At 39.1% G+C, this 24,671-nt stretch overlaps 1 protein-coding gene across 1 annotated transcript in view; it reads right to left on the bottom strand.

The window, feature by feature from the left end:
• The window catches only part of LOC145989727 (uncharacterized), a 233,195-nt gene that overhangs the window by 85,941 nt on the left and 122,583 nt on the right, over positions 1 to 24,671 (bottom strand). The window contains exons 2-3 of the mRNA XM_083124993.1: positions 19,434 to 19,539; positions 7,400 to 7,533 (exon numbers count right to left, since the gene is read on the bottom strand). Of these exons, the coding sequence (XP_082981119.1) occupies positions 7,400 to 7,533; positions 19,434 to 19,539 (240 nt within the window). The remainder of the gene's footprint in view (positions 1 to 7,399; positions 7,534 to 19,433; positions 19,540 to 24,671) is intronic.

The raw sequence follows: 24,671 nt of genomic DNA, 5'->3' as shown, positions 1-24,671 counted from the left end.
CTTTTACAATGCGAAATTGCCAAATCGGGCACCGTTTTCACCACATTATGGTTCCCAGCGTGTTTCAGCTAAACGCTGAGAAAATTGAATTTGCGTTTCACAAAGGGGTTTTTACAGGTTCCCATCATTTTCCACTTGGTAGGCATATCACCGAAGCTGTTCCCTTATGCTGGAGTCACCCTCTACCTCCCCGCTAACATGTTTATTGTCCCGACCAGGTACCATGCAATTGGATTTGTATGGGATTGTCATGTCATTCCGATGTTTGCATTGGAAAGCAAAGTAGAATTTTGGGACAGCCTCGTCTTGAAAGTTTCACCCAAGTTCTATACCTGTAGGAAGCTGGCATTTAGGTTGACAGTTTATAGTCTAGATGAGTTTACAGTGAGGCCTTATGGACACATATGGTCATCAAAAGTGTTCTGTGTGTTTTTACGCCTCCTGGCTCTAGACGAAAGCATTTCCTTTAACATTTTTGCTAGCATAAATGCTACGTAAATGCTTCCAAAATTCTTATACCAGATAGCACTTTATACGAAAGCATTTTATGGAACATTTCGGTTAGCTGTTTCAATTGCAATGTACAATACATACAGCACGAAAGGAACGTCGAGTTACACCGTCAATGCTGTGTGCACGGTGTTTACAATTGAAAAAGCTAAAATATTCTTCCATACGTGTACAGTAAACGTTGTAAAGTATGTATTTAGTCAGTGCCATTCTTCTCTACCTAAAACCATTTAATACGAAGCGATATTCCTCTCGGTTGAATAGTTATCGTCGTTTAAAAGTGTGAAGTGATACATTGTTTACATCTCACGCGACCGCCATTTGCACTCGTGACCTAGAGGCCGCTTCTGATTGGATATGCTATGAAAAATGCTACGGAAATAGAGCCAGTTCTATCCTTGAGAAATGCCATGAAATATGCCATGGCATCTAAAATTCCATAACTTTATACGGTAGCAGTTTAGTCATGGCATAAGCTAAGGAAAATGCTTTCGTCTTAAGCGGGCCTTAGGAACGCAGTCACGTGATTTTTCCCAGCGTTCATAGTTTTTCAACGTTCCTTTCCATACCCCGTTATTTTCTTAGTCTCGTCTTTGTGCCAGGCAAGCTGTGAAACCGGTTTATACCCCATCGTAAGTTCGTATTTAGTGGGGTCTAAGAGTAAATTTAGAGCCTCAATTACCATAAACTGCCCGTTTGTGATACATTTTAGACAGTTTTGACGAGATTTTGGGAGGTATTGGTTGTGTGCAGAACATCACTGTCTGCATTACTCAATGACGAATACATAAATAGTCCAAAATGTTATTTTATGTACAAATATGTACTCCAAACGAAAAACATTAAGATTCATCAAAATACAACATGTATGTAACATGAAATTTATGTATATTGTTTCTAAGAGTGTAAAACGTTGGTATTTGACATTGTTGTTTGACCACATACAAAGGACAAAATGTGCATTACTCGGAGGAATACATGAGCTTTATAATGCTTCTTCTTGCTTGTTTTAGTCATAAGTGCCTATTTCGAAGACAACTGCCTTTTTGAATGCCTAAATGAGAAAAAATTATGACACATCAGTTGAGTATCTATTTATTATGGTTGGAGTTCGAGGTTCTTTTCTATCTTTTGATCATGTCCATCAATTGTATCACTTTGTGCTATGGCATGGTGAACACACTGTGCACTTGTTGGTAACAGCCAATCAGAGTGTACTGTAGTTGAGGGGAATGAATTTGTAACAACTAATCACATCGGTCTATATCCGAGGGTCACCATTTATATTTTGAGCCTTGGCAACACTGGTTGAAGTTAGGCGCGATTTGCCGTTTACACGGAATCGTCTGGCATTATTGACCATAACGTACTTCAAATGTTTTGTCAATAGCTTCATTTGTGTTGTTTATGTTGCCTTGGAGATTGCGCGACAACAATAAAATGGAATTAACTCGTGAACATTTTCGCGCGATGATTTTTTACGATTTTCGACGTGGATTATCAAGACAAGAGTGCATCGATCAACTTACTTCCACATTTGGCGATGAAGCCCCATCCTTTGCCACTGTGAAACGCTGGTATAACGAATTTAATCGTGGCCGCCATTCGCTCACCGACGAGATTCGCGAAGGTCGTCCAAAATCAGTTGTTCAAGAAAACATTGATGCTGTGCAAAACCTAATACTGCAAGATCGTCATGTGACATACTGTGAGATTGAGGCAACCATAGGCATTAGTTCCACCACCATATATAAAATATTACATGATCATTTAGCTGTGAGAAAGGTATATTCTCGTTGGATCCCACACAATTTGACAAAAACTCAAAAAGACGCTCGCGTCAATTGGTGCAAACAAATGCTCAATAAATACAATCGTGGTGCTTCAAAAGACGTATATAAGATTGTAACAGGTGACGAATCATGGATATATGCATATGAGCCGGAACGTAAACAGCAGTCGACTGTATGGGTGTTTCAAGATGAACCCAATCCAACAAAAGTTGTTCGCCCTCGAAGCACATCGAAACAAATGGTCGCCTGTTTTTTCGGGAAAACTGGTCATGTGGCAACTGTGCCTTTAGAGGAAAGTAGAACGGTCAACTTTGAATGGTACACAACAATTTGTTTGCCAGAGGTCTTCGGTCAAATACGGAAAACAAACAAACGCCGTCGGATCATTCTTCATCAAGACAATGCCAGCTGTCACACATCTCGTCTAACAACCGACTTTATGAACAGTCAAAAAATCGAATTGATGGGTCATCCGCCGTACAGTCCTAATTTGGCACCCAATGACTTCTTCTTGTTCCCGAATGTCAAGAATAAATTGCGTAGATAACGATTTTCGTCGGCGGAAGACGCCGTTGATGCGTTCAAAAACCATATTATGGAGGTCTCTCAAGAAGATTGGAAAAACTGCTTTGACAAATGGTTCGAACGAATGCAAAAGTGTATTGACCATAAAGGAGAATACTTCGAAAAACAATAAAGCAGTTTTCAATGCCAAATTCCTGTTTTTTTCATTGTTAGGCTCAAAATATAAATAGTGACCCTCGTATCCACAGAAGGAAGGAGAAAAGCTCCAACCCTTCATTCACTAGAGAGGCTGTTTGAGAAGGGTACAGCATGCGTTGATGGTTGTAGGGATATTTAATTAAGAAAACCCCAGTTTCCACTCCAAGATGCCTTTTTTGTGTTCCCCATTCAGAAAATTTTGGCTATTGAGTTTAGAATCCATTTGAGGCCATTTCTGTTTAGAATACACGCCAGTAATTTATGCTGCCTGTTGTTGCTTATTTCACTCATGAGTGCCTATTTTGAAGATAACTGCTTTCTTGAATCCCGGGAAATAATGAAAAATCTTGACGTCCATCACATTAGTGCCTATTTCAAGTGTATATTATGTATTTTCGGTGCCTTTTTGCCTATTTTGAGAGTTTTTAGTGCATGTAGATCCTCAGCCTAGTAATCACATAAGAATCCGGACACTCTTATTCCAATCTTAAAACTACCAATGATTACTTGGGTGTTGCATGAACAACTGATGGTGCACAAGAGGAGTTGAAGAGAAACCGCAGCACAATGAACTAGGAATCTAGAACTAGCGTAATTTCCCAAGTGGGATCGGTGCCATGGTGGAAGTTAGGAAGGGGCGCAGCAATTTACGTCACCGGAAAACAATGGAAACGTTTCCTCATTTGAATGCTGCAACAGAGGCAGGGAGGGTAGGGCTGTTTCATGCCTTGTGATTTACAAGGACACCGATCTATCACGCGTCGCCAACAATCGGCATTGCGACACCCGCTCCTTAGGTGCTACATGGGGAGGATGACTGAGTGACGTGCGCTGGAAAATGGCTGTGACTAATGTGACAGTTGCTGTGAGGAGGGTGACAGTCAAGACACTTGTCATTCTGGGGATAAAATTGGTTTTGGATTCAAGTACACTAGAGGCTACTGACTTCATGTTTTCCCCTTTTGTCATGTCTGTCAGGACCAGTGGCGGCAATTATAGGGGGGTAGTTGCCTCCCCTCTCCCCACTTTTTGCCCCCGCATTATGGCCCCTTAATGCTAAGCCTTGTGTAGCAAGGAAAAGGAAACTGTTCCTCCCCCAGTTTTGGTACGAAATCGCCGCTACTGGTCAGGACAGTGGAAATGTCTAAGGTTTCACACTGGAGCCACACGCGACAAGAGACAAGTGCCACGTGTCGCTTGAAAGCGAACCCCCAGTAATTAATGCAACCATTAGAACCGAAGAAACACAGCAAGCTGCACATGTCGCTTTGTCGCTCGGACTGGGTGGTTTTCTCAATTGCTTGCCTCGTGTCGCCTAGGTCTGTTGTTCGCACATGCGTGGCGATTGCTTGCTCGTAGACTGAAGGGGCCCGTGTTGAATATCGCTTGTCATTGAATGATTGATTTAGTTTATTTTACTTCGCTTTTTGTGCCACTTTTGACTAATTTGCGAACATGGGGGATAAGTGATGATATGATGGAAATTGATGAATGGACACTCACAAATATCCATGCCCACGCCGGGATTCGAACCCGGGACCCCTGGCGTCGTAGCGCGATGTTCTAACCACTCAGACACGGGGGGCGGCGAATATCGCTTGTCACTCCGGTAGGAACTCCCTCTGTTGCTTGGCGCCTGTCGCTTCGGTCTGAAATCTTCGTATTGGAGCTTTCAGACCGAAGCGACACGCGGCAGTCACAATCAACATGAGTGACATGAAATCCAACTTCAAGAAGTAAATGCAACTTTTGTACCAAAGTGATACAATCTTCAGACTGTGTTGTTTTCTCAACAGCATGCATCGTGTCGCCTCGGTCTGTTGGTAGCCCAAGCGCCATAAATGCTTTTCTGCAGAGTGGCTGGGGCCCGTGTTGCATGCCACTTTGTTGTGACACTCGTGTCGTTCTTCGCTACGGTGTGAAAGTTGCCTAAGGTAAGTTGCCACACCGAAGCGACACACGGATTTTACATCGAAGTTACAAGTGCCAAGAAAGCATTCACTGCTTATTGGCGACCCACAGACCGAGATGACATCACAGTCTGAGTTGAGAAAACAACACAGTTCGAGTGACATGCAAGCGACAAATGACACTTGCAGCTTTTCGTGTCGCTTCGGTACGAAAATTAGCTTATATTTCTGATGTTACTTTTCAAGTGACATGTGTCACCTGTTGCTTCGATCTGAAATCTCCCTTAAAGACAAGGTAGCATAGAAATAGTGAATAGCCCATGAATTGATGAGATGGGTTTCCCACATCGAATATCGGACTCTATAAGCAATAACCCTCCAACAGACCGAAATTCTCGCCTCAAACCAACATTGCTCCTGTTACGCTGGTCTTCGTTTATAAGAGCTCTGGTTAAAATGGAATGATAACTAGGGCAAGGATTTTGATTTAAATGCATCTTTCTTTCTTTCTTTTTTTTTTTTTTGGTAAGGCAGAAACATTGAATAAGTAGATAGAAATGTGTTTTACATGTAAGTGAATTAATTGGAATGCCTTTGTTAGGGCATTTTTTTTGCATTGTTTGACCCTTTTTGGAGTAAAGGTCATTTTTTAAACTTTTTTTAACAGTTTAAGTCATTTTCTAAAAGTCATTTTATGCATTTTTCTACATTTTGGTGAAAGAAGGGGTATTGTACATGTAACCCTTTGAAGGAGAGATGTTCCCGACTCTCGTCTCATTGCCTTCAGTGCAGTTCTGAATGACCGTGTTTGAAGAAACAAAGAAATTCTGTGCAGTATTGTTGACACAATCTGTTGTGTAACAATTCAGCTCAAACAATGTGATTTCCCCCTCCATCAATAAATATATTGTCGCCAGACGGATTATTGTTAAAAATCAAGGGGTACAAAGTTTTGTGCTCTGTTTCGGACATTTTGTCAGGGAAGCAATTTGCACTCTATGGAATTGAAAGTGACTTAACAGCAAGTGATATTGTTCATTTCAAGTACGCTCCTCTTGTGTCGGTGGAAGTCGAGAGAAGTTTTTCCATGTACAAAAGGCTCTCTTGTCCGCAAACCGACAATCATTCACTTTTGAAAATTTTCATATGATTTTCGTTGTGTACTGCAACTCGGTACTTAAAGTGTAAAAGGTGACAAAAAGTGAACTTTCTTACTTGAACTACAATACGCAATTAACATGTGATAGATACTGTAACGTTAATTTATAATTTGAATTTCTCTTGGTAGTGTATAAATTTGTTCTACAAATCTTTCAGAATTTTTAGGTCATTTTTCTTTTATAGGGCATTTTCTTGCATATATTAGGTTATAAATGCATGTTTTAAAGGTCATATTTTGGCAGAATCCTATCCCTACTGATAAGAATGTGTTTTTACAGTTGGGGTAAAGGACATGCTCATGCACAGTTATGCCATGTCTACAATGAAATGTTAATAATGTCGAAATTATCATTCCTAATTATTAACGATATTATTATTAAGCATAAAACTAGTACCTAATCTAACTTCAAAGATGTAAGTAACACTTTTAAATCGTATGGTTGATTGATTCAATTTCGGCTTTAAGTCAACTTTTATGCACAGATAAGCTAATTGGGACTGGACCTACAGTTTAAAGTCGGTAACCCTTGTTTATAGGCGACGACGTTGCCACTGCGCCATCGGGGAGGTCCTTAAATAGCATAAAAAGAATGTAGGAAGTTAGTATATGATACTCAGGGGATGACAGTCTAATCTTGGCTGTAAATATACCCTTATGCAGGGTTTTTAAAGGTCCAGGAACTCATAAATTCTAATAGGTTATATTGGGTTCCGCTCGCGTAATTTAAATTCGGTCCAAGTTGCGTATTATGTCATTGAAAAAAAGGTTCTTGGACCGAATTTAAATTGATCCAAAAAAATGTTCCTGTACCGAATTTAAATTCAGCCGAAAAAAGTTAATGGACCGAATTTAAATTCAGCTGGAAAAAAGGTTCATGGACCGTATTTAAATTGATCCGACAAAAAGGTTCCAGGACCGTATTTAAATTCAGCCGGAAAAAAGGTTCCTGGACCGTATTCAAATTGATCTGGTAAAAAGATTCCTGAACCGAGTTGAAACACTTTACAGATAAAAAGGTTCTTTACTGTCCAGAACCCATTTACGCTTGCTGATTTTCTCTCCTGGACCGGAATTGAATTTATTTCAAATTCCTGGACCTTTAACAATCCTGCCCTTATGTCCATCCCTTTGAATATGAATCTAAACCCCTCCCGGAATGGAAAATTCTGGATGAACTGGGTATAGAGTTCATGTATTTCTTTTCAGAACTCAACCCTCAATTTTGTCATATATTCCTATAATAGAGGCTGTCTCCTTCGAAAAAAACCTGAGAAATATGATCCAGTGATTGTTGTACTTACATTGTTTACGAGGACTCCGCAATAATCGGGGGCGCCCGAACTCGCATGGAGGTTGATCTCCAAGGTTGTGACGTGGCTTCCGTTGCCGAATGTCATGCAGCTTGGAGTTCTGTAGTCCCTTGCGTGGATGGCCCCTGGAAAACAAACACGCAGTGTTACTGTCCATGGTTGATACTCTAGAATACAACGGCAGAAACGTCCTTGTGTACAAAGATATACATAAAATATACATAAGAAGGCATGCAATATTAATTGGAGATTGTTCATTTCTGGTTCATTTTACCTTTACTTGTTCTAGGCGTGGGCAACGCGCCGCATTTGTGTAAGAGCGCTCTCGTGTGCACGGGTGGGAGGGAACAGCGGTATTGGAGCGTTGTGACAGGGGCAGAAAGGAGGGAGTGAGGGCGCAGGAGGCTTCGTCGGTCGCATTCGTGCACCGGAAACCCTCTCGTCATCTGATTCTTGAGTAACAGTGCAGTGTGGCATTGTAACCACGGTCGAAGATGGGTGTCTTCCCGAACAGTGTTCTTTACCTCTCACGGCAAGCGGCTCCCTCAAGATAACGTGGACATGCGTCCATTGGTAAAGTAAAATAGCATATAGTTATGTATTTTTACCATATCAATGGATTTATATATATCGGGAGTGTATATTCTAGGCTAGCTAAGCTGTTTGTGAAGCCTGAAACCCTGACACTAAAATACATAAGAAAAAATTAATAAAGATATGCCTTAAATTAAATTAAAAAAAACCATCAGAAATCAAATGTTTAATGTACTAACAGTTTGCTAAAAAATCTAGTCTTGAATATTGTCATGCGATTTTAGTGTTGTTATTTAGACAATTTCATATTAATAATACTCTTTTCTCTCGTTTAACACAGATGCCAAATATTTTATTCCTGAATTTGTTTCACTGTCTATGAATACAACACGAGTAAATATAAATATTATTAATTATAATTATTATTTGATTGCTGATTGTTGGACACAATGCCACTTCATTTCCAAAATTTTAAAACATGACGAGGAACAATTTTTCAATTCCAACACTTGAGTATATGTAAAATATCCCAGATCTTGAACTCAGCGTACGCCACTGACACACACACACACGCATATTAAGTTTTAGCATAAGAAATTGGGTAATTCCAATATTTCTTAAGAGTAGGGCTAGGTTCCTAATCTATTATATGCTGATTAACAATAAACACACTTATACGAATTGTGAGTGTCCGCCATTGCATCCAAAGAAATGTTCCTCCCTTCTCGAGTTGCGTTTCACTCTAACCACGAAATAAAAGAAGTTCAGATTTCAGGCCAAATTTCATGGTAGCCCACCCATTTGGAAGACTGTGAGAGATCGCAATCTGCTGGTACTCAAGGCAAATATTGAAAGCTTCCGCTCCCAAAAGAATGATCTAATATCACCATTCTGTTCCACATGTCTCTCATATGACTCACTTTTAATTCTGTAGGTTTTGTTCATTCTCATCTCCTTTTCTTCCCTCATTCCTTTCTTTATAGTATACATTAATCTGTTAGTTTTGCTGAAACATGATTGAGTAATTTGACACCATGTACTTCCTACCAATGAATCGCAAGTATACCTAGAATGTATTTCAGCATTTGTGTTTTTGACGTCGCTTTTCTCACGCTTTTGGCTCATCGCGACGATTAGTCTCCATTTCTTACGTTCTTGTCCTCTTCTGTTTCTCTGCTTTACCTCTTATTTTTCTTCCTCTCGTTTTCTTTCTTCCTCTCTACATCTCTTTTTAGCTTCCTGTGTTTCTGTATCTCTTCTTTCTCCTTTTTGTCTTCCTTTGTTTCTCTATCTCCGTCTTTCTTTCTCTCTACGTCTCTTTTAGTCTTCGTCTGTTTCTCTACCTCTTCTTTCACTCTCTTCTTGCATTCCTCTGTTTGTCATTCCTTCCTTCTCCCTCTGTTTCTCTTTCTAACTTTTTGTCTTCGTCTGTTTCTTTGTTTCTACATCTCTTTTGGTCATCCTCTGACTATATTTATTTCTTTTCCCTCTTTTTTGTCTTCCTGTGATTTTATATCCCTTTCTACCTACATATCTTTTTTCTCCCTCTGTTTCTCTGTCTCCTTCTTTATTTCTCCCTTTGTTTCTTTTTACCTGTATTTTTGTCTTTCCCTGGCTCTCCTTCTTTCTCCCAGCTTTTCGTCTTCCCCTGTTTCCTTCCTTCTCCCTCTTTTGCCTTCCTCTAATTTTCTTCATTCCTTTCTACATCTCATTTTGTCTTCCTGTTTCTTTGTCTACTTTCTGATTTCTCTCTCTGTTTCTTTCCACCTGTATTTTTGTCTTCCCCTGATTCTCTTTCTTTCGTCTTCCTCTGTTTCTCTCCTTATATATTTATATCCCTTCACAATCTTCATTTCTTGAATTTGACTTCCCTAAGTGACAATATATAGAGGATGCCACATACGCGCCTCTGCCAGCGACAGTACCTGTTACATAACGACGGAAAAGCTCACCTCGATTGAATGCAGACAAGATAACGAGAATTGGGACCAGATCACATGGTGCGTAAAATGGAACGATTCGTTCGTCGATAGCTGCTCAGGACATGTGGTCCACGCCTAACAACAAGAGTTCCTGCACGTACTTCTGTTTCACATAGTAAAAAAAATCATATTCTGGAACCATACTGCAGTACAGTAATACAGGATGGTTCACAAGTTGACATGCATTATTTATGCAATTTTCTTTACAAACTCAGTCATACAGACAACATTTATAATTTAAAAAACATGGGTGTTAATGCTCCTACATATTGTCACATATCAATTAACTTATTTACATTACTATTCTCAGACAAGCTTTTTATCATCGTAACCTACAGAGGAAGACAAAAGGGAAGAATTAGAGGCAGAAGGAAGGAAAGATAAGCAGAGGAAGACAAAAGAAGATTTAGAAAGGAAGGAAGAAAATTAGAAGATAAAAGAGCGAGATGGAAGGAAAGCTAAGCAGAGGAAGACAAAAGGAGATTTAGAAAGGAAGGAAGAAAATTAGAAGAAGACAAAAGAGGGAGAAGGAAGGAAAGAAAAGCAGAGGAAGACAAGATGAGATTTAGAAAGGAAGGAAGTAACCTATGTTTCGAGATGATAACATTGTTTCAACAATTATTTTAGCTTTTTGAGAAGAGCAGGCCTCTTACACTGTTTTGAGGAAGTTTTAGTCACTCCATATCTTTCTAATGTGTTGTGTTTGTACTGTGGAGGTCATTTTACACCCTTGCTCTTTTAGCCATTCTCAATGGGTTCTTTCCACTCCCTTTTTAAAGCAAGGATTATTAGATTAAGAGGACGTTTTCTGAAGGGTCGAAAATGGCCACACGTGTCGACAGATCGCAAAACTTTTTAACTCATTCATTCATTCCTTACTTCAATAGTTAAGTTCATTCATTCATTCGTTACTTCAATAGTTAATTTCATTCATTCATTCGTTACTTCAATAGTTAAGTTCATACATCCATTCGTTGCTTCAATAGTTAAGTTCATTCATTCATTCATTCGTTACATCAATATTTAAGTTCATTCGTTCGTTACCTCAATAGTTAAGTTCATTCATTCATTCGTTACTTCAATAGTTAAGTTTATTCATTCATTCGTTACTTCAATAGTTAAGTTCATTCGTTACTTCAATAGTTAAGTTCATTCATTCATTTGTTACTTCAATATATAAGTTCATTCGTTCGTTACTTCAATATTTAAGTTCATTCATTCATTCGTTACTTCAATAGTTAAGTTCATTCATTCATTCGTTACTTCAGTAGTTAAGTTCATTCATTCATTCGTTACTTCAATAGTTAAGTTCATTCATTCATTCGTTACTTCAGTAGTTAAGTTTATTCATTCGTTACTTCAGTAGTTAAGTTTATTCATTCGTTATTTCAATAATAAAGTTCATTCATTCATTCGTTACTTCAATATTTAAGTTCATTCATTCATTCGTTACTTCAGTAGTTAAGTTCATTCATTCATTCGTTACTTCAGTAGTTAATTTTATTCATTCATTCGTTACTTCAGTAGTTAAGTTTATTCATTCGTTACTTCAGTAGTTAAGTTTATTCATTCGTTATTTCAATAATAAAGTTCATTCATTCATTCGTTACTTCAATAGTTAAGTTCATTCATTCATTCGTTACTCCAATAGTCAAGAGGTGAATAACTGTTAGTGTCTATTGACGTATGGCTCAACCTGTACATTGTGTAGAGAGAGCTAGTGCCTCTTTTACTGTATTTTCGAGGTGTAGAACCAAAGACCTTCATCCATTCTAACTAGCTACGAAGGCGCCATGACGCTTGGTACAGGGTTGTGCCATCGCCTGATGACTGGCACGGACTGTAACGGATTGTTACATTCAAGCATGATTTTCAAAATTAGTTTCACTGCCACAAATTCTAGCGACGGTAACGTATATCAACTCTAATGGTTTGAAGCGTACGTGCATTGGCGAGATTTCGAAGAGCTTATATTGTTTCTCGGCCTTATTATAATCCCCCCCCCCCCCACATTCAGACATTCTGCAAGGACAAGTAGGAAATTATTCAGGGATAAAAGGAAACCTAACTTTGAAATAACGTTTCATATTTCGTAATGCTGTGGCCTTGAGCTTGTGCATTCTGAACGATGAAGACAATATGGATAGCAAATACACCCACGCACAGACCGGAATTCCAACCCGGTAATTTTGGTGGTGACATCAAAAGTCTGCCACTTCAAAATAATTTTACAAACAAACTTGAAAATAGCCATAAAATTTAAGAACATTTTAAAATTAAATATTGCCATTTATATTGGCAGTATACTTTGAAGCAAATGTCGCTTTACCAAATGGAAGTTATGTGACTTGTTCTTTGGTTTTATTTGATTTTTCTTATTTAACGCCACTTTTCTTCCACCTTTGTGTTAATTGCGACGATGAGAATGAGTGATGATATGATGAAATTAATGAAGGGACACCCAAAAAAAAGCAACTATCCGCAGGCCATGAGTCAAACCTATGACCAGTGGCGTCGTAGCGCTGTGTTAACAACTTCGCCCCGGAGGTTGGCGGCTTGTTCTTTGGAGCATAAGTTATGGCATAAGTAGTTTTGTTCTCTCAAGAATGCAGGACCAGAACAAAAATAAAATAAATAAAATAAAATATACAAATGGAAGAGGACGCTGTATGGAACTGAACAATGTATGAACATTGCAGGTCATGTGTAGTTAGGGAAGTGCTAAAGAAAAGCATTGAAAAAAGTATCGTTCTACATGCGTGAATTTGTCCCAAGGCGCCCTATGAACATACAAAGCAGTCCCCCAGAGCGTCCACAACACACATTGTAGTTGTTATGACTTTAGTTTTGTTCTTGTTGTTGTTTGTTTGGTTTTGTAGCCAATGTAGTGTTGCAGAACGATACTTTTTAATGATTTGTTTTTTTGGCAATTCCCTACAAATCCCTGGTATACATGACATGCATTGTTCGTACATTTTTCTCTGTATACAGTGTCTTCTTCCATTTGTATATTTCGAATTTTGATTCCGGTTTTGCATTTTGGAAAAAAAAAATAGTTGCCATGACTTATGGCCCAACCCTCGTATATGGATGTTGAAACTTTATATCCTCACGATAAATGCAAATTATGCTACCGATGCCACACATTGAGAAACTAAGGTCTTCAATTCTCACAGATCTCTCACTGACTAGTATGGTTTATAGCCCCGGTGACTATTATACCCCATACCTTGCACTCACTCAGGTGTGCGTGGAAACGTGACCTTTCCGAAATGGCGGAATTTACTCTATTCAGTCTGCAGACAAAGAAACAAGCAATATTTATATCTCAGAAGCACAAAAAAATAGTAAAAAATGTTACAGTCGGACGTAAAAAAGGAGCATTCCTTACGACAGAAATTCCTGAGCAGCTTTGAATTCTAGCGAAGAACACGTTGTTTAAAAAAAACAAAAAACATTTCGGTTCGGCAGAAAGTCCACCGGCAACTTATTACCGCCACTGGCAAACATTAAATTTTGCCTCGGTGCACTTTTACTTCCGTTTCCACCGTATAGGTGTCTCTGCTGTACGTGATGTAACAGTAACGGTATAAGAGGCATTTAGGCTAAGCGGCAAGTCTTTTTCGGTTTCCAAGAGGAAAGACGAGGGTGAAAAAAACGATTGTCTGAGGAAACAAGACAGTTCACTCGGCACACTGAACTTGCAAGCGAAAAATAATCTTCAATTGCAAGTTTTTTTTTCATTCGTCGCAATTACTACCATTCACGCAACAAGTCGGGTTGCGGCTTGTTGAATGTTGTTCAAATTTCACACGCTTTTGCTTCTTGTTCTGGGGTCAAGCCAGTTAGAAGAATGAAAATACCTGTGCAGGGGCGCCGACTTGTCCAAATTATTGGGAGGGCTCTGTTCAATAAAATAAATGAATAACTCACTCCCTCCCTTTTTTAAAAATAAAATTTACGTGTTCGTATAGCAGTTTTTAAGCGGCTATTATATTCCTCATGCAAATGAAATTTAACATGAGAAACGTGTGTCTGCTCATTTGTTTTTTAGATAACAATTAACATTTTTATTGAAAAGTAGGCTATGTATTTACATTAAGAGTCCAACATAACATTTTTATGCCGGCCTCGGTAGCCGAGCGTGTTGGGTGATTGGCTCAACTCGCTTTGATCCGGAGGTCTTGGGTTCGAGTCCAGGCCAGGGCATGGGTGTGTTTTAATGTCCGCAACATACTTGTAAAGAAAGGACATGTGACGGGTGCAAAGAACCTTAGTGTTGACGTACCCATAAAAATAACGAATATTTTACAGTTTTATTTAATTATTTACATAAATGCTAACACAAATCGCAGGAAAATAGTTTTACTTTTCTGTTCTTGCTACAATATTTTACATTTTAAATTTAATTTTGCATTAATAAATAAACATATAGCACGCCGTGCTTTAGCAATAATGCCTTTGATCATAGCCGTTCCCGCTTTCACAATACAGACTTTTCATAAGCTTTCCTTGAGTACTTTACTACAAGCCAGTAACTTTAGAATTATTTTCTCCTTATTCTTTGGACTAGAGGAAGAGATTTCGAGTATAACTAAATATCGTACATAGCAATATTGCTTGAAAGTCGTCTTTACGACCTCAAATTGTTCAGAATTCACTAAACAACATATTGGTATAATTGTCATATCACCTCGTTATTTTGAAACTCTTTTTAGTAAAAATGTTAACAATACTCATAATTACATACTTAGTATATAGTAATAAGTCATGTGTTTGCTGTCTCCGTTCATAGCCCCCCCCCCCCAAAGTTGATGGTTTAGCGGTCTCAGCCCCCAAATTTGATGGTGTAGAACATTTCAAATGAGTATTTAAAGTTAAGTTCATGTTGCACAATTCAGAGTAAACTTTACAAGAGAAGCAAAATAATACATTAGATCCTCTTAAGCAAAATTATTTGAGGGGCTCTGCCCCCACATCATTAACATTGGGGGGGGGGGGGCTCGAGCCCTCCCAAGCCCCATGGAGTCGGCGCCTATGTACCTGTGTCGTCTGGAGTGTAATTTGTCGTGTGCATCTCTTTAGCGAAAATTGGCAAGCCAAAATGTCGTGAGTAGTGAAGGAGAGCAATTATATGAAAAACGAATGCTTTGCAGAAATCCATTGATCGGTTGATCTATACTATGATGTGTCAATGTAGACAAATGAACATGGTTTCTGAGGAACAATGATGAATTCAAGGGGTGGCCCCCCAGAAATTAAAAAGTCTCTCCCCCCCCCAGGAAATTTCAGTAATCTGGCAGAGCATTTGAACAATAGCTGCCAGATTACTGAAATTTAACGTACAACATACTTCTGTGTTTCTTTGGTAGTAATAAGCACTGATTCAGTCCTCTTTACAATTAAAAGTCAAAATAATGATGGTTCAGGATGCGCTTCAAGCTTGCGTGAAGGTGTCAAGTGAGATGGACGAGGAACCCAGAGAAAGTTTCATTGATGACGTCATCCACAGAGATACTGTAGACACCCTACACGCTTTAAAAGTAAATTATTGCATGCTATAATGTTATGTTATTGATTCTCATAGTTTCATTCTTAAAATGATTTATTTACATAATTACCCTTAATTGAAATACATATTAGAAGTAAGGCACATTTAAAAAATATTAATATTGTTTTTTAGTAGGGATAAATGTAAAGCCGACTTCTGTGGTTCAAATCCCATCCTGGGTATGGGCGCTCTTTGTGAGTGTCTCTTCATCAATTTCATCACTCATTCTCATCGTCACGATTAGCCAAAAGTGGCAGAAAGCAACGAACAATAACCTAATTCAATCAATCTATTAGTAGGGATAAATGTAATGGAGTACTTGCATCCACCATTGCAGTACTGTATTTTTTTGTTTGTAGAAGTTTTGCGGATTAAGTGGTAGAGCACCCACAGTCTGAATTTTCGCCCATGATTAAAGAAATTCTAATTATTTTTTTGTATGGCCCACTCAATGTTTTTTTTTCCTAAGGTTGGCGGCACTGGTCATGTTCAGTAGGTGTGAACTTTTCCCACAGACATCAAGTCCAGAACATATCCATTTCTTTTTACGGACAGCGTAGCGGAAGGGTCACTTTCCTGTTGCTCCAGAAAGGAATTTAGTCAAAGTGAGGGCAGAGCAACTGATCACGAAATCAGAGGAAGCGAGAGAACAAAAAGGAAAGAGAATAAACTCCACTCACGCCCTCTGGTGGACACTCGAGGCGTACTTGGGCCTCAGCCAACTCCTTGAAGGGAAGTTTTAACATGCACATGAGGTTTTTATGCTGTTTGATCTCCACCTCATGCATCTCCTTCGCTTTCCTGATCATGTAGCAGTCCCATCCTCCACTTTGTCCTCTTTGACTTGCTGAAATGTTGTTGGCAGATCGAACAGGAAGTGCTACTTGCTTTGGCTGCTGACGACATGGAGTAGATACATTGTCTTTTGTAGCAAAAGGATCGCCCTTAGGAATTAGGTACGGTAACAATCGAGGTAAGTACATTACACGCATCTTGGAGACCATTGGCGGGTTCAGAAGAGATTTTTATCTGCTGCAAGGTTGCACCGATTAGAATGTCTAATTTGGCCTGTAGTATTATATGCATGCGAAACTTGTTCCCTTACATTGAAAGGAACATAAATTGAGAGTATTTTAAAATAAGATCCTTAGGAAAATATTTGGACCTAAAAGGGATGAGGAGACAGGTGAGTGGAGAAGGTTACATAATTTAGAAGCACATAATTTGTATTCATGTCCAGATATTGTTAGAATGATTAAATCAAGAAGACCTAGGTGGGCAGGCCATGTGGCACGAATAGGAGCGGAACGAAGAGTCTTGTTGGGAAGCCTGATGGTCAGAGACCTGTAGGAAGACCAAGACGAAGATGGAGGGATAATGTTGAGATGGACCTAAAGGAAATCGGTAGGGATGGAAAGGAGTATATAGATCTTGCTCAGGATAGGGACATATGGAAGGCCTGTGTTGATGCAGCCATGAACCTTCGGGTATAAGAAGGCTAGAGAGTTAGTTAGTATTTTCGACAAGGTTGCCAGATTGTCAAGATTTATTTATTGAAATTTCTAGTGCTGCTGAAGCCAATTTAAAACGGAAAGAGTACACTATTGTTAAAAAAAATTCTAGAACAGAGCTCACTTTCACAATAGCATTATTTATGTACAATTTTCTGTAGGCTGGCGATATGAAACTAATAAGAGATGAAGTTATCTGTTTGGTTTGAGATATTATTAAATTGATTCAGTAACCTATGCAATAAGGAACATTGTACGAGTGTTGCACTGTGCAATGTCTTCTTCCTTCATCATTTGCATTCAGGCACTCTTAGGGAGAGGAGATTACGTGAAGTGAAATATTACATCTCAGGTTTCCATTTATGATATTAAATAGTAATTCCTTATCTCCAATGTATCTACGAGATTCTTGGGTATTAATGTGTAAATTTCAAGCGGATTGTCTTGGATAGGTGTCTCAGAGGCCGTACTCTATATCGAACGATGGAGAAGAAAAAGCTGAGATCATGAAATAAGGGACAAACTTGTAAAAACATAGTATATAGGCTTAATACATATTTCTCCTCACCTCTTCATATTCAGAACAGTTCTTTCTTATGAAAAATCTATGTACTAACAGATGTTGTGGATAAATAAAATACTTTGTTATTCTTGTCCATTCCCTAGCATAGTGCATTACATGTAGTATTGAAAATCCTTTGTTGCAGTATTTGCAAGCTGCTTTTTTTTTTATTACTACTATCCTTCAACCAGAGGTGCAAATTCATCTTCCTTCAACCATGAGTTACGAAATGCACACAATATTTGTGTCAGAAGACTCCACTTTCCGTGTAGCACTCATCTTGAAAGTCGTTGAACAGATCTTAAAGCAGAACCCACGCACCACATAGAAAGTGTGCAGGGGAGGTATTGGTTACAAATAGGTGGGGAAGCAAAGTTTGTGATCTAGGAGTTCAGAAGCATGAATACAGCTCGGAAAAATTGTAACCTTCATATAGAGGGCAAATGGTGTACCGGAGCAAGACATATTATTTAAATAAGGGACTGTCCATTAAAATCAGGCATGCATTCACTCGAACATCAACATTATAATGTGCGCTCAACATTTATAACTTTCGTAAGTTATAAAACCGTTTGTACATTTGATTTTAGACTACTGGCCTACATGTTTCTTATTTTCAAATTCAATCTCCAATTATAGTTGTATATTTCTTTAGTTTTGTAAAGCATTGTATCCAGCATAAACTTACTTTTCTCGAAGTAAGATGCGCATCCCGCACCATCTCCCTGTTTTACTGCTTGCTTCGAACAGTGTTCTTCTCTGCACTGATACTCTTATGTAGGGCAAATAGTGTTAACACTATATTAATGTAAATTATGCACTCTTTTTCCGTGATTTTGTTCATCACTCTCCAACGGCTTCACGATTGACGTTTAAACCACCCGTTTGGCGGCGCTGGTAACTTCCGCATTAACGTTTCAGAGGTAAGTGACTTATCCTGAAATAAAATCTATCCCATGCCCATAAAACTATGCACAAATGCACAACTGGCGAGAGAACCTTTGGATTCTGGGATTGTACTCGCAATTTGAAGATGAATATGCACAATTATGATCGTAGCTGAAGCTATAATTCTGAAAGCCTGACGGTAATGTGGAAACATTCGACCTTCGCACAGGGATTAGCTCCTGAAGTCCTCGGCCTTCAGCACGCTCTAACTATAAAGACAAGGCAACACAATTAGCGGGAACTTCACTTTCTTCGGCAGCCTTTGCTTGCGTCACACGTAGCCTCTTAACGGTGCCAGTCGCTGCCTTTCATGGATCGGAACCACGAGAAAAACATTGCCCACCAACACAGTTGGTGACACACCAGTGATACTCTGGACGACTGCCTCGGGGAAGGGGGGGGGGTCCTCGTTGGGTAGCGCGAAAATCTAATTTTGATTATATAAGCGTGCCTATTTGTTTAAAAAGAGTTGTTTCTTATTGGAAAATATAACACGATATGGAAAGAAAGAAGTTTCGAAAAAGACAAATAGATGACAGCAAAAAGTGAAAGATTATAAAGATCGTTTTAGAGAAAGTAGAAATATGATAGATAGATGTTGAAAAGATGAAAGCAATGCATAAAATGTAGATAGTACGTATATGGAAAGGAAAATATAAGTGATTTTCATCATTCAAGAAATTGCTAGGTGCATATAGAGAAATATTCAACAAAGTAAGTATATCCTTACTCTTCATTACTAAAAATCTCTTTCAGGAAGAATGCATAACATAATACATACATTGCAAATCAAGTAGTAATTAACCTTAGAGATTACTATTGTTTTTTATATCATTATGTAGATATAAAATTAAAGCATACCACATGCGCTGTGTTTTGTATGTTAACTTTACGTTGTTCAAATATATATATATATATATATTTGTAGCTCACTTACCTACGAATGATTGATTAGTTGCTACTCGAATGGTCATGTGACCGGCTTTGCACGTCGCCGTCACCGTTGGCGAGAATTCCTGTTCCACCAGCGTTTGACACCGGACCTGCAAGGAGAAAAAACAAAGCAATTAAAATCTCTCAGATTGTCTGGAACTTTTGAATATCTATGAATGACAACTTAACATTTATTTCATTCAGAAATATTTCGCTAATTTGAAAGCGCTATTCATCAGAACTGGAAAAGATATGGATAAACATTCCAACAAGTGTTCTTGGGTTACCAGACAGGACAGGTTAAATCGGCGTTAGCTTCCAACATTTCGAGCCCATATGTTGCTCTGATCGTCAGGGAATGTAGAAATGGATACCAGTATATTTAATCTTATTCTCTGATGGTGAGAGTATGGGTTCATAACGTTGTGAGCTAGCCGTGGTAACCCAAGTACACTTGTTCGAATCACGTCGCCAGGATAGCTACAATTCCAATGAATAAACGTGTGAACTTGAAAATATCAAAATATGCACTATGTTTCTTCATTTCCGTCAAAATAAATTCTGCTCTTAGGTTATCGATCTGGTGAGTTTGAGAACACTTTCAGCTATCGAAAGCTACTATCGCTTTACAATTATCGACCAGGCGAATTCCTGAAAATATTCTTAGCCAGCGTCACTTTAGCTATCGACCAGGTGAGTTTCGGAGAATATTCTTAGCTTTGTCAGCACGGGAGAACCTTTTGGAGACGAGAACAGGAGTCTGACATCTTTCAAAAGAACGTTCCTAGATTGTATTGTGTTAGTTCCTTCTAGAAGAACAAGAGCAAGTCGAAACAGGTCCAGATAAGAAGGTTAAAGTGTCCAGCAAGTTCCACAGCATCACCTGAAGACTCCTTACAAGGCTGGGAGCGCCTTTTCTTGTTTTTATTTCGTTAACGACCTTACGTAAGATACGTATCTCCGTCCATTTGACTTTCACCGGAAGCCCAGCTCAGAGCTTAAAAACCGCAGACGAAAGAGAAATGCATTCCTCGGCAATGATGAGTGCTTATCCAAGAACTGTGGGCGGTGAAGGTATTTAAGGATACAGGGAGCAACCCTTCCCTTTCCTATAGAGTCGGTCGGGTCTTTTAGAAATGCAGTAGTTTATTTTATGGGTGGTTCTCGGGCTCAACTCTCACATACGATCACAAACACACATGGGCAGGATACGAACACAAACCCCATAGAGGATTAAGCTGGCTGTGGTGTGAATTCAGGCGCCAGAGCCCCGATGGTCCTTAACAATGCAGTATCAATTGCCATCGCTTTTTTTATATATATATATATATATATATATATATATATATATATATATATATATATATATATATATATATATATATACACATATATATATATATACACGCACACACACACACACACACACAGGGTGAGTCAAAAGTCCCTGACCAACCCTTATAAAATGAAAGGGAGTGTAGATTGCAGCAATTGGTCATGGTAGTAATATGTTAGGCCTAGGGGAAAACTTTTTGGTACATGTCATGACAACGTCCGCCATCTTGGATCAAACTTAATTCCTTTAAATAGGAAGGGGCATGTGGAGTATGGTTTTGGGCTAGAATTTCACCAGGAATTCAGTGGTGAAGTCAGATTTATGAAAACTTTATGATGTGTTATTATATGTATGGTGTTCATCTTAGAGCAACCAAACGATGGTACAATTTTAATAGCTATAATTTAATTGCGACTTCCATTTGTTATTATAAACAATTTTAAATTACAACCCATGAAATTTTATCTAAACAACCTGTGTCCAAATATTAGATGCATGTATATATAGAGACTTAAGAGTTGGGTTTTTATTTTTAAAATACATACTTGCGTGTGTGTGCGCATATGATATTAATATATCTTCAAATTCTCTTCACCCAATGTAGTGTCTTGACCAATTTTGATATGTTGTTTATTTCATAATAAAATTAGTATAAAATATTCAATAAACCAATGGGTGGGGTGGGGTTTGGGCCGGTTACCCTCCCTTAATATACGGCCATGTTTATTACGTAGAACATTGAAGAGGTGTGCCTGTGAGGTCATGTTACGCCTGGAGAAACAAGCCGAAAAGAATATGAAGCAATTTTACTTCGCTTTTCGTCCATCTTTGGCTAATCGCGAAGATAAGGATGATTGATCATAAAATGAAATTGATTAATTTATTTTCACAAATAACATCCATGCCCAGGTAGGGATTCGAACCCGGGACCCATAGCGTCGTAAACACTCAGCCAACGAGATCGGCGAATATGAAGTAAGCAGGGTCAACCATGGGCGACAGGAAGGGGGGTCACGGCCTCCCTGGAAAATGAAAATCAACAAAATTATGTATTTCACACATATAATTTCATTTTAGCCACAATAATATGTGTCAATTATTGCATGAACACCATAAATTCAAATTTAAGCAATGTTTTTTTTAGGGAACAACACTCTTTTTGGGGGGAAATGTTATTTGTTTGCCCCCTGGAAAAGAATATCTTCCTTGCACCTCCCTGCAAAAAATCCTGCGGACGTCCATGGGGTCAAGTGGAGGAAAAGTGAACGATCTTGAGCTGTACACTGAAGAAGATTACGAAAGATATCAAAGTTTTCCCCTTCAAATTTCGCACTATTTTCGTGCCTATAAGCTTGCCGATATGCGCCATTGTTCGTGTCGCGTGCGTTTAATCTGGTCTCCATCAGCAAAACGAATCAGTGCGGATCAAAAATGGCAAGACATCAATACGAGATCAGACGCCGTGAAAGCCGATAAGCCTCCTGTCACGTGACGTGTCGCGTGCGTTGTTCACGAGTCTACCGAATCGTGGAAACGCGCTTCTTTCCGAGATAAACTGGTCTTGCAATTCGTTGCAGAACAGTAGCTATGTGCGACGACAGCGAAAGTAAAAGTTGCCGCCAAGAACTTACATTAAGTTCCTTTTGAAATCAGCAGATCCCGCCCTCTTATACACACAATGACCTCTATCGTCCATCGATCCTTTTTCAAAAGATGAAAACTCAACAACAGTATAGTTGAAATCCTAATTCGAACGCCACTTTACTTCGAAAGATCCGTTTCCCTCTGACAACCATATGTCAAGTCCACATGGAGTCCAGTATATTCTCCCCTCAAACCTTTCCCACCAATAGCGTCCGGGCCTCCCCGATGGCGCAGTGGTAGAGTCGTCGCCTTGTAATCAAGGGGTCCCGGGTTCGATACCTGGTGGAGGCACATAGTGGTTCGGATCAAACTAAACTGTAGGTCCAGTCTCGATTAGCCTCACTGTGCATAAAGTGGACTTAAAACACCAACCCAACCATTAGCGTCAGTTTTAGGAACTGACTAATTGTCAATTCCACGTGGAGTAAATGAGATATTGCCAATTCATTTTTTTTTTAGAGAGATGTCATATAATGTGACATTGCGGTTATAGTAGTAATGGCAGCACTATGTTCCTACGCGTCAGCAAAAATTCGATGCGGATGGTGTTATGTTACATCCGGTGGTAGCGGGCCACGAGCGATTTTATTGTTGAGTCAGCAGAACGTGACTGTTGACATTGAAGACATCGGAAGCGGTGGGGGGAGGGGGGTCAGTGGATTTGTCACGTTGTTTCTTGATGTATGCTAACCTAACACGTGCGTATGTTTGTGTGTGTGTGGAGGAAATGCGCGCGCAACCATTGCGTATGATTCAAAGACATGAAGAAATGATTTAAAGATGGCGCCGAATTTTGCTTTACCCCCGAAAGTTTAGTGGCTAAGGTTATTGCTCTGTAAAACAAGAGGCGTCGAGGGTTCGATTCCTGGTAGAGTCAATATTGATTGATTGATAGATTGAGTTAGTTTTTTAAGTCCGTTTTATGCACGGCAAAACTAATCAGGATTGGAGCTACAGTTGAAAAGTGGTGATTCGGACCACTATGTGCCTCCTCCGAGTATCGAATCTGGGACCCCTTGATTACAAGTCGACGATGTCAATATTGAATGGTCTCGATTAGCCTGGGTGTAAATAAAGGCAACAAAATGTTTGAGTTCGAAAATCGAGTTGGGTTAGTGGTTAATGTTGTCACCTGGCAATGAAGAGGTCGCGGGTTCGATTCTCTAGGTAGTTAAATTAGGCCAATTGTTTAGTCCCGCCATTATAGGTCCCCGATTAGTCCATCTGTGCATAAATAGTGTTTGAATAAAATCAATATGGCGGCCTTTTGTTAGTGGTTATTGTTGTCGCCTGGTAATGAAGAGGTCGCGGGTTCTATTCTCTAGGTAGTTAAATGAGGCCAATTGTTTTGTCCCGCCATTATAGGTTCCGATTAGTCCATCTGTGCATAAATAGTATTTGAATAAAATCAATATGGTGGCCGCGTTTTGTGTTTAGCGGCGGCGGCGGCGCGGCGCGGCGCGGGGCGGCGCGGCGCGGGGCGGAGCGGGGCGGCGCGGCGCGGGGGGTGTTTTTTATTCCGCGAGATGTTTTAACCAAGTGGTTGAGGGTTCGATTCCCAATGTTGGTGAAAATTGGATATTCAATTGTATTTGTTTAAAAGTTCCGATTAGCTTTTTGTGCACAAAGAGAAAATAAACTAATTGGAAATAGGATGTTTATGCTGTAATGAAAAGGTCCCCGGGTTCGATTCACAATGTCAAATTGGCTGATAATGATGTTGTTTTGTTTTTTTTTTAAAAAAAAGAAGTGTGTTGAGTCCCCATTAGTATTTAGGCAGGAACAGATATTAAAAATCAAAACAAAATGCTTTTTGATTACAACGCAAAGACTTTACCGCTAATGTATAAAGATAAATTAGAATCTGTTGTTTTGCCGTGTGGGGCCCCAGTACCGATTAGCTTAAATGCATAAAGAGTAGGTAAAATAAGCAAGATGGCCGTCACTATTGTTTTGTGATCAAAGAGGAGTCACAGGTTCGATTCAATCAAAGGAGGCAAGATTCTATGTTTCAATTCCATGTAAAAGTCTAAAGTTACGTTTCGATTAACCTCAATGCATAAAGAGGAATTAAACAAAAACAAGCAAAATGGCGACAGATGTGATAAAAGAAAAAAATGAATTAGTTTTTTATAGTGACAAGAAAAAATAGCGAATCATTGTTAGAAATAGAATGAAAATAAAGATACTTGCCTTTGCGTGTCCAGCGCTGTGCAGAAAAGCTCTCATGCTTTATCTCCGACAAGTCCACAATACACATTT

This window comes from Lepisma saccharinum, chromosome 7 (genome assembly GCF_977018435.1).
Source record: "Lepisma saccharinum chromosome 7, izLepSacc3.1, whole genome shotgun sequence".
Taxonomy (NCBI): domain Eukaryota; kingdom Metazoa; phylum Arthropoda; class Insecta; order Zygentoma; family Lepismatidae; genus Lepisma; species Lepisma saccharinum.
This window is presented reverse-complemented; position numbering and strand designations above follow the sequence as displayed.